This window comes from Myotis lucifugus, unplaced genomic scaffold, assembly GCF_000147115.1.
Source record: "Myotis lucifugus unplaced genomic scaffold, Myoluc2.0 scaffold_297, whole genome shotgun sequence".
Lineage (NCBI taxonomy): Eukaryota > Metazoa > Chordata > Mammalia > Chiroptera > Vespertilionidae > Myotis > Myotis lucifugus.
Genome location: NW_005871345.1, coordinates 587,872 through 598,762, shown reverse-complemented (window position 1 = coordinate 598,762; position 10,891 = coordinate 587,872). Strand labels below are relative to the sequence as shown.

Below are 10,891 nucleotides of genomic sequence, written 5' to 3'. Positions count from 1 at the left end.
TTGTCAAGGGGGTCACGTCCGTCTAGGGACAGCTTTGTGGAGAACTGCGTTTGCTTCACGTCAGGAAAGATGCTGGACTCCATATCCCCATCTGAACGGACTATCTACACAACCCTCCCAAACGCCGCCTCCTGCCCTCAGTGCTTGGGAGCTGGGAAAGAGGTCTTGTCACCAATTTGTCTGGTCCTACACCTCAGGTACATCAGTTCCAATCAGTAGCCCACACACCTGACCCTGCAAGGGTGAACTTGAGACAGTTTCTCAGGTGACTCCTTCCATGCAGCAGTCAGTCCTCTAACCAGAAAGGATGGAACTGACTTACGCCCACCCCCCAATCCCAAGACTTCCAAAAAGGTAGCTGGTTCTAACACCCAGAGAGCCAGAGTCAGGGGACCTATGTCCAGCCTGGACTTGAATACTAACTTTATATTATTGTACCAACTTCAAATACCTCCTCTATAAAATGAAGAATTGGACTAGATGATCTCTTAGGACTCTTAACCCTATGATTTTATTCCAAAGTAATAGGTTGCCCTGGCTGGTGTTCTCAGTGGTTAGAGTATCAGCCTGTGCATTGAAGGGTCTGGGGTCTGATTCCTGGTCAGGAGCACATATCTGGTTGCAGGTATGATCCCTGGCCCTGTCATCTCACATGCTAGAGGCAAACAATCAATGTGTTTCTCACACATTATTTCTCCACCACCTCCCCTCCCCCCTCCTATTCTCTCTAAAAAAAATCAATGAAATAATATGTTCTGGTGAGGATTAACAAAACAACAAAAATAGGTGGCTTCTTGCTGGAGATGCCTGGACAGCTTTGTTTCTCAAGAGGTAACAAAGGTGTTTGGCAGTTCAGTAGCTAAGGAAGGTAGAAGGAAAGCTGGCTTTATATACAACCCCATCTTTCTCTATGGTGGCAAATTATGCCTCCTCTCCAGACAAAAGCCTAATCACAGGTCCTAATAGACTAGACCTCTCTGTAGCTAATCAGAAAGACCTAGACCCAGAAGTCCCAGAGGCACCACTAAGCTTCTCAGATGGACACTCTTGGGTCTTGGATGAGGGCACAGATCTAAATATGTCTAGGTTTAAGTAAGGTTGGGAAAGAAGAGGCAGGGAGAGCAGGATTGGAGCTGGAAAGGCCATAACTTCACTTTATTTGTATTTCCTCCCACACAAAACAGAAAGAGAGATGATCAGGGAAAGGGCTGAAAATGTGTTCAATCTGCACGTTCTCAGGGCTGTTCCAGGGAGCGCTTGAGGCTGAGTGCCTGTTGGAGTAGTTTCAGATCTAGCACTAATTCCTCATGCCTTGGCCTGAAGTCTTCACAGATTGGTGGCTTGAGCCTTGTAATTAATTCTCCTTTGCCCACCTTGATTGTAAGGCAGGAAAACAGAGTGAAATGCTCCTCTCTGATGGGCAAGGGAAATCGCAGCCCACAGATGTAGTGCACCTTCTGTGCTATAGGAGCAGAAGCCGAAGCCGCTTCCGGACATTTGCAGGCTTGGCTAGAGACCAATGGTGTATGAGCGGCCTGTGGGATTGTGAATAGCAGAACAGACTGGTGCTGTCACAGCCCACTCATACCACACCTTCTTGGAATTGCTGCATCGCCAGAAACGCACACAGATGGTTTGGCCTTCACGTACTGTAATGGGCTGCTGTAAGAAGAAAGATGGAATTTTAGGGTGCAGCTAATGAATTATATGTGGCAATGTATTGAGCTAGGTATGGAAATAAAATGATAAAACATGACATCCCAACCCTCATAAAGTTTATCTGAAATCTATCAGAACAAATAATCAGAATTGAAAAACCAGACATTAAGCAAATAATCTAGAATGTGATCAGTGTGTGAACATGCACAGGGAGAATGCTAACTTAGTCTAGGACAGTGGTCGGCAAACTCATTAGTCAACAGAGCCAAATATCAACAGTACAACGATTGAAATTTCTTTTGAGAGCCAAATTTTTTAAACTTAAACTATATAGGTAGGTACATTGTTATTAACTTAATTAGGGTACTCCTAAGGCTTAGGAAGAGCCACACTCAAGGGGCCAAAGAGCCGCATGTGGCTCGCGAGCTGCAGTTTGCCGACCACGGGTCTAGGAGGTCAGAAAGTTATGACAAGAATGTTCAAGGAAGCCTAGAAAATAAGTTAGCTGGGTGAAGAAGTAAGCAAATAATTTTACAGGCAAAGGAGAAAGGTATGAAAGCCTGATACAGGAATGAAGATGGTGTATCAGAGGAACCAAAAGCCATTCCACTGGACTGAAGCAATGTAATCAAGGGGACAGTAGCTAGAAAGGCAGGCTAAAACCAAATCACACCAAGTTTTACAAGTAATGGTCAGGATTTTGACTGTTACCCTGAGGACAGTGGGAAGGGTTTTAAGCAGGAGAGAGATACAATCAAATTTGAGTTTTTAAAAGGTGATTCTTGCCAAAACCGGTTTGGCTCAGTGGATAGAGCATCGGCCTGCGGACTGAAGGGTCCCGGGTTCGATTCCGGTCAAGGGCATGTGCCTGGGTTGCGGGCACATCCCCAGTGGGAGATGTGCAGGAGGCGGCTGATCGATGTTTCTCTCTCATCGGTGTTTCTGGCTCTCTATCTCCCTTCCTCTCTGTAAAAAATTAATAAAATATATTTAAAAAAATAAAGTAAAATAAACTTAATTTAAAAAAAAAAAAAAGGTGATTCTTACTTAAGGTAAAAAATAGAAGAGCAGCTAGAGGAGACGTGGGGAAGCCATGGAGAAGGCCACTGCAGATATCCCAACATCTACAACTGGGATCCAAGCACGTGAGAGCAGTAGGACATGCTCTCCATACTCAACAGCTGAAGTTATCACTTAACCTATGGAGTTTTAAAGGCGATTCCTACCTTAATGGGAAAGAAGATGGGAAACCATGAGAACATCCCAGGAGAGTGAGTCTCTGGGCGGATACCTATGGGGACAAAATAATGAAAAATTGAGGTTCTCCATAACAGTGCTTTTTGACTAGGTTGAGAAGTTTCTGAATTACTTTGAAACAAGTAATCAAAGATCCCCATTTCTGACTCCCGGGCTCCATGTAATTCTAAATGAAACATGTACATGAGCTGCCCAGATAGTACATGCTCATACCCCATCATCCACTGCCCCAAACTCACTCAGAGTGATGTCCTGATAAAGCACAGTCTCAAAGTAGCCTGCAAAGCCATGCAGTACTGTATTCACCTCCACGGGAAACTCCAAGGTACAGTAGCGGTTGTTGTCAATCATAGGATCTGTCCGGGAAAAGTTGTGTGGGTGACAAAGGGCCAGAAGTCCTAGACAACTTGGTAAGAGCAAGACCAAGGGAAGCTTAGACAAGACAGACCCAGACAGCAAGGGAAAAAACTAGGAGGGCGAGCTCTTACGCACCCAGTCAGAGGACAGACACACAGGAACCCACCTCTGTTGGGATGGCTGAAGGTAAAACAGGGCTGGGGCGCAGACAGCTGGTGAAAGTTGTGCAGTCGTACCACATAAGGCATCTCAAACTGGGCCTGACCCGAGAGACAGAGGGCAAGAACTGGAGAAAATAGGTCAGAGATGCCTACTTCCTCAGGGAAAGAAGCTCAAGTCTGAGGGACATGGAAAAGAATGAAAACAAACTTTCATTTCGACCACTTTCCCACATCCCCAACTCCTCCTCTATCTCACCATCTGCGGAGGAATAAAATAATTGGTGCTAATGTAGAAAAATAAAGAACTAAAGAGAGGAGTCCTCCAGAAGAGAGTGTGTTTTTTTTTACCTCAGGGTCACGGTCCTTTTCCCGACAGGCTCGGACCTCATTGTACAGCTTGGAGGAGGAGATAGGGGCCAGAAAGGAGGTGTACTCCCCAGGGATGCTCACACCGTCATCTGCAGTGCAGGAGGGCTACATTAGTTCCGAAGAGATGGAAATGGTATATCTGTACGAACTGAAAGCTCAAACGCACACATCCAAACAGACCCAGGCAGCTCAATGTTGTCACATCCCCAGGCCAACCGCTCCCAACTCCTGTCACAGGGGATTCCACTTCCGGATTAATTTACAGAGTCACACAAGGTTAAAACTGCCCTGGCCAGTTCCACTCAATGATTAGAGCATCGGCCTGCAATCGAATGGTCACAGGTTTGATTCCTGGTCAAGGGCATGTACCTGGGTTGCAGGTTCGATCCCAGGCTCTGATATGGGCATGGCACATGCAGGAGGCAATCAATGCCTCACATCAATGTTATTCATTCTCTGTCTCTCTCTCTCTCCCCCGCCCCCCCCATCCCTCCCTCCCACACTCTCTTAAAAAAAAAAAAATGGAAAAAATACACTCAGGTGAGAATGAACAAACAACAACAAAACAACCCTGGAAGGAACCTAAGATATTCTAAATGAGTGCTAACTTTTGTGAGGTCACAAAACTCTGAGATCTTGATGAAAACTAAGCCAAAGGTACATATCACAGCAACTCAGGTAAGACCACAGACCTCAGATTAAGTGTCTCTGCTCTAGTCTATTCCCCTCATTTTATTTTTAAGTGTTTTTATTGATTTTAGAGAGAAAGGAAGGGAGAGGGAGAGAGAAACATTGATCCCAACCGGGGATCAATCCTGCAACCTGGGTATGTGTCCTGACTGGGAATCAAACCAGCGACCTTTCAATGCACAGGACAACACTCAACCAACTGAGCCACACCAGACAGGGCTACTACCCTCATTTTATAGATGTGAACACTGAGGTTCAGAGAGATTACTTCATTTCCTTAGGGCACTGGCCCAAGTCCAACCTCTCCTCCCCCTAAACTCTGTAACCTCCTCTTAGGTTGCTGTCTCACCCAATCCGCCATTCCCCCACCCCCACAGCCTTCCCAGTTGATAATCCAATCCCCTTACTCAGTACACCCCAGCTTGGAGGCACCTTTTAGGAAGTGCTGGGCTCCATCTAGGCACTCAGGTGACAGTTCATTATCAGCAAAGGAGCCCAGAAGCTCACTGACAATGATGTCTGCTTTCTCTGGAGCCACCCATTCCCGCATGTCCGACGACACTACTGTCACCTGGCTTCCCCATTCTTCAAATTGCCAGTTTTCTAGTCTAAAACAGAGATGATACAAGTAAGGACACTAATAAGAAAAACTGACACTGGGGACAAACTTCCCAGCAAGAGGGTTGCTACTCACGTCACCACAGCATTAGGGTTCTTCTCCACGGCATACAGCTTTATCCGCCGGTCAGCCTGCTTGGCTGCCCGCAGGGAAGCGTTCACCAGGGGACCCCGGCCTGCTCCCAGCACCATCAGCACCCTAAGAAAGGGGTAGAGTTAAGCTGACTCAGCATATAGAGAAGTAGGCACACAAATCTCCGGGATTGTGGGGAGGCTACTCACTGAACATTGGTGTCCTTCTCTTCATCTGGCACTCGGTCTAACAGACATTTATAAATGGCCTGGTGGGAAAGGAGAGAAGACCTCATGTCTATAATCCCATCCTCACCTAAGTCATTCCGGACCTGTGCTTGACCCAATCTTGGACCCACACTGTACCTGCTGGTATTGAGAGTATTTGATGGGGTCCTTTTCAAATACTTCATATGTCTGAGATTCGAGATTGTCCATCAGGGGCTGATGAATGAGGGGAAATAGGCAAAGTAAGTTAGCCAGTTTCTGGCAAGAATAATGCACCAGATTACTAAAACCTTCCCCCCATTGTTGCCTGAGCTTTGGCAGGATTTTAAAACACCTACTTTCAAGAGACATTCCCCACCCCACCCTCAACCTCCCTCCAGACCTACCTGGAGTGGGGACTGCAGATAGTCTTCATAGCCCTTGGCAAAGAGTTCATAGGCATTGGGGGGAGGGCGGTTCTGGCTTAAGTATTCCAAATACTGGAGGTAGGAGCAGAACTCCTTCTCTGAATGGTGGTTGGTGCCTGTGATGATGAACTGCACCTCCAACTGTGAGAGAAGTCAGCCCATCAGATACAGTCCTTACACCAAGATTCTGGGATATTATTATGGCTTATGGCCAGAGTCCTAGCATGAAACGAGTCCCAGCAGTTCTCCAAATACCAACAAAAGCAGCATAATGCTTCAATGAACTTAACTTATAAAGCCTTCCTATACCATATAAGCATCAGCCTGGCTCAAAGAGCCCCATGAATCCTTGCAGTAACTTCTTAAGTGAAACCTTCTGAAAGGTTCTCTTGAGAGCTGGTAACTTTTCAAATGTTTCTGGGGCTTCCACTGCCATTTGCCTTTTTCCTCTCAAAACCCCCAACTTTGCTGAAATCGTTCTCCAGAAACCAGAGAGGAAAGGAGTCAGCCCCACAGGAAAAAGAGCATCACACATATGGGAATAAGGCAAAAGGACTCACTGGAGAACCTTTAGAACCATTCTACCACCCACCTTGAGCAGCCGGAAGATCAGCCTCTGGTGCATCTTAGAAAGAACAGGAAATCCCTTCTTATTGGTCAGGAAAATGCTGGTGGGAAGAATGGCTGCTTTGATGGGCTCCCCAAGCCAACGATCAATGACATGATTAGATGGGAGGTCAGCTCCAATTTCAAGAGCTACACAGGGAAAAGAAAGACCTGTGAACTACTGCTAGACAAGAAGCCTTTTCTTGCTCTTTTGTGCAAGATCTATTTACTCCGTAAAAGCAAGGAAGCCTCACCCGACGGTGTGGCTCAGTGGTTGAGTATCGACCTATGAACCAGGAGGTTATGGTTCGATTCCCAGTTAGGACACATGCCTAAGTTACGGGCTCAATCCCCAGTGTGGGGCACGCAGGAAGGAGGCAGCCGATCGATGATTCTCTATCATTAATGTTTCATCTCTATCTCCCTTGTCTCCAAAATCAATAAAAAATACATTAAAAAAAAAAAAAAAGACAAGGCAGCCTTGGCTGGTTGCTCAGTGGTTAGAGTGTCAGCCTTTGGAATGAAGGGTCGTGGATCCGATACACTTAGTTGCAGGTTCTCCAGCCCCAATTGGGCGCATGCAGGGAGGCATCCAATCAATGTGTCTCTCTAACGACAATGTTTCTCTCTCTCCCCCACCCGCTTCCTCACTCCCTTCTACACTCTCTAAAAATCGATGGAAAAAATATCCTTGGGTGAGAATTTAAATAAATAAGTAAAATAAAAGCAAGGCACACTGAGGCACAGAAAAAGAGCGAAACTTCCCAGCAGCCAAGTCTATATGAAACTCCTGATTCTTATTCCAGGTCAGAAAAGGGATACCTATCCTAGGATCTTCATGAACTTACCCACCGCAATCCTCTTGCTATAGTCACATAAGGTCCGGAAATTGTGCCACCTGTCCAGAGTCAAACACAGAAAAATACCGTCAAATATGGCCCACCATACCTCAAGGAGACCATCCTATGGGTTCCATCCTGTACTTCCCTTCACCCTCCCCTTTGCCCTGGTACAGCAGCAAAAGGAGACATACCACATCCATGTCTTCTCCTCTCCACTGTACTCCTCTGTGTGTGCAGCTGGTGCATTCTCAATTATATCATCTCTCAGGTCTTCTGGTGCCACCAATGGTACTCGCATCCAGAACTGTACATGAACGAGTACCCTACTTAGAATTTGTTGGGTCTAGAAAGCTTCTCTCAATTCAAAGCCTTTAATCCAGACCTCAAGTTAATCCATTTATATGCTTTCCCCAACATTGTGATTACATGTACATGTAGTTTGTGTACATTATATCCTTATATAAATATCAGCCTTGTCCTATATTTCAACCATAAGTTTCTGGGAATAATTTTATATTCTTTATCTTTTATCAATCTCTGCTCACCACTTTTAGACAGCGGCAAGTAGTACTGACATTTCAGTTCTTGCCAAATGTACCCCTTAATGACTGGCTAGGAACAAGAAGGTACGTAGCACACCCAGACTACCGTAATATGCAGCAGGAAAGGAGGCCCTCAGCCATACCATGGAGGAGTGGTGGCCAGTGTGGATGTGGTTGGTCAAAATTCTGGCCAGATTTGTGTTATCTTCCTGATTTAGTGGCAGCAAGAAAGCTGGAAGACCTAAATACGCTCCAAAATTGAGCTCCTGTAACATGGCCTGGAATGGAGATCAAGAGGAAAAGGTTAAGAGTTAGCAACCCAAATAGTTTTAACTGCATTATATCAGAGTTACTGAGTTATAAGGGGGGGGAGGGGGGGGGGACTATTTTCTCCATCCAGCTTTGTTACAAACCTGATCTTTAGAAAAATCCAGAGAAGTCAAATAATCTTACCGCCTCGGAGTTCCTGCGGATCTTCTCCACCTTTGAGTCTGGACGAATCCATGGAGAAAGCTTTCCCACAATCAGGGTATTCCAGTCTGCACTCCCCCACCCAGGAGAGACAAAGATTGAGTGAGGTTAGGCACTGTACTCATTCAATTTCTAGTTCTTAACAGGGAATAGAGATGAGAGACAAAGACTTTTTCTATCACAGGTACGGGATAGCCTGATGCAGATTAGGAAACGAGGGCTTTTAGCAGGTAAGCAAGGAGAAGAAGAATTATCTATATCCCAGGGACTAATCAATATAGCTAAGCCGGGAAAGAAGAATGAGGGCTCCGCTAAAGCAGAGGTTGTGAACGGCCTCCGGGAATTAAGGGTTATATGGGATGCTCCCTACCCCTTCCTGACAGCAGTAGGTCTGATCGTGTCTGGGGGCCCGGTCGATTCTTAGCAGGTTCCTGAGCGAACTCCCTCTTGAAACGCGGGTGGAAGACAGGCATGCAGAGGAAATCAAACCTACAACCGTGACAGACCCAGCGTCGTCATGTAAAGAGCAGCAGTGCCCGGAGGTCCAAGCAACTGGATTAGGCTATGGATCCTGCACAACCCTTTCGGCCGCCACCATCCCTCAGCGGCCTCAGTTCGGCCCACCTCGGGGCACTGTGCCCCAACATCTCCACACACAGCCATGGAAGAGATGAGTGAGGAAAAAAGATGAGCATCCACACCAGGTGGGTTTCCTACTCCTGCCACTGGTTTTCCAGGACTGTCACATCCAGACCCACCCCAGTACTGCCCATGCCGCCCCCTTAACACTTCCTCCCACTTTCAGACACGAATTCCGCTCTTCGGGGCCCTTGGAGGGCTGTACGCCCCTTTTTTGAGTTTACCTGGCAACTCCCCCGACTTTTGGACTTAGTGACCACACACCCAGTAAGTTGTTTTTTTTCTAACACTCCAAGGCCCGAGGCTTCCCTCCCCAAGGTGTCCTGGTGCCCACCCACCCGCAGCCCATCTCATTCACTCCGACCCCTTCACCCCTGCCTCTCGGGGAGGACTAGTCTGCCTCTCTCCGCCCTCGAGTTCGGACCCCGCATTCCGCCCGCGGAGGTCCGGGCCCTCACCCCTGCTTGGCCACAGCCCCCAGTGTGTCAGCTATTTCGGGGACGCAATTCAGGTCCCTGCCGCTGGACACGCGGCTCCCACCGGCAGCTCCAACCGCCATCGCCGCCATCTTTTCCCTCGCCTAGTCCACGCCGGGATTCCTTAATACTAGCAGCCAATCACAAAGCCGGGAGGGGAAAGAGCCCCGGAAGGCGGGACGAGTCGCCCTAACAACCAGAGCATCTTCCCCGGCTCCAGCGACCCTTCCGGCCAATCCGCGGGCTGTACAGTGACGTATTGCGTGGCTCCGGAACATTGACCAATCTCAGGGTCTAGTTCGTGACGAGCTTCAGTCTCCCATAATGCCTCAACAATTCGCAGAATGTCGTTGAGAAACTACACGTCCCATGAAACCCTGCAATATGAGCTTGAAGTACTGTCACTGAAGCCAGCTCAATTGTCTTAGGGCCAGTGGCGCAATGGATAACGCGTCTGACTACGGATCAGAAGATTCCAGGTTCGACTCCTGGCTGGCTCGGAAAGACAAGCAGTTCATTATTGCAACTAAGCGATAATTCCTTATTGCTCTAAAGTCTCCTTATTATTTTTTTTATATTAATGTTCCCTCACTATCTTCTCCCTCATTTTCAGGACTTAAATTGATTGAGTTCTGTGGCCATCTTATGTCAGCTTTTTCCGTTACCTAATTCAAAGATGGTTCATGTGTAATTACTTACATCCGAACCTGGGTTAATGGCTGGTGCTCTTAAAATAGCCTTTGTATGGGCCTTAGTGTGTTAGTGTAAATAAATTGTGGCAATTCAGTCACTAGATACTCCAAGTGATTCTATATCTCAAACACAAAATGTAAATAAACACCTAAACACACATCCAAACACACACACGAAGACGGAAAAAAGAAATGCACGGTGAGCAACTACAGTAGAAAGGAGTCATGAACAGCCTGGCAGAGGCCTGAGAGAATCTCTACATTTTCTTTTGTCAATACCTGATAGAGGGATGGAAAAGAAGGAAAGGAATGAAGAAAGGAAAGACATAGGGAGGAGAAAGGAAATACCCGAAGGCAGGGAGCCCAGAGGAGCTGAGGGCCTGGCAGCGGTGATGGAAAGGAGAACACAAAGCCCTAAGCGGGAGGCAATGACAGAACTTAGGGACCGACAGGCAGAGAGACATGAGAAAGAGAATTCTAGGGGTGATGCCCAGGGTTCGGTGCTCTCTGTGAGACAAGAAATGAAACCGTTCCGAGAGAATAGGTTATGGGTTTAGAACTGCAGAATTGGACCTCTAGGGGGCGCTGTACAATAGTTGGATGAACAGTGACCTGAACCAGACAAAACTTGGAAATCGCCAGAAGAGGTAGTGAATGAAGCCAAGAGACCGAATGAAATCACCATCGCCCGAGGGGGACAAAGTCCTGGGAAACAAGGGAAGGGTGTGGGTAGGATAAGCAATAAGGACCCTGGGTGCAATATAAGTATCCCAAAAGGATAAAAGTCCAAAAGCCCAAGAACTAA

At 47.0% G+C, this 10,891-nt stretch overlaps 1 protein-coding gene and 1 non-coding gene across 3 annotated transcripts; one reads left to right on the top strand and one right to left on the bottom strand.

Annotated features, from left to right (window-relative positions):
* Window positions 1-1,127: 1,127 nt before the first annotated feature.
* Window positions 1,128-9,706, bottom strand: PRMT5 (protein arginine methyltransferase 5). 2 transcript variants are annotated; one of them, XM_006100074.2, is made up of 17 exons: window positions 9,377-9,706; window positions 8,650-8,768; window positions 8,262-8,347; window positions 7,952-8,086; window positions 7,458-7,570; window positions 7,273-7,322; window positions 6,411-6,574; window positions 5,798-5,959; window positions 5,550-5,627; window positions 5,394-5,452; window positions 5,188-5,310; window positions 4,926-5,101; window positions 3,783-3,892; window positions 3,440-3,533; window positions 3,156-3,272; window positions 2,886-2,950; window positions 1,128-1,662 (listed from the first exon to the last, which is right to left on the bottom strand). In XM_006100074.2, the coding sequence occupies exons 1-17, from the start codon at window positions 9,484-9,486 to the stop codon at window positions 1,510-1,512; spliced, it is 1,914 nt and encodes a 637-aa protein (XP_006100136.1). In that variant the 5' UTR covers window positions 9,487-9,706; the 3' UTR covers window positions 1,128-1,509. The 2 variants fall into 2 exon arrangements, with proteins under 2 accessions (XP_006100136.1, XP_023619449.1); XM_023763681.1 differs by lacking the exon at window positions 8,650-8,768 and having other exon boundaries at window positions 9,377-9,509.
* A 115-nt stretch (window positions 9,707-9,821) lies between these two features.
* TRNAR-ACG lies at window positions 9,822-9,894 on the top strand. Its single transcript has one exon. It is a non-coding gene; the product is annotated as a tRNA-Arg (tRNA).
* Window positions 9,895-10,891: the final 997 nt, after the last annotated feature.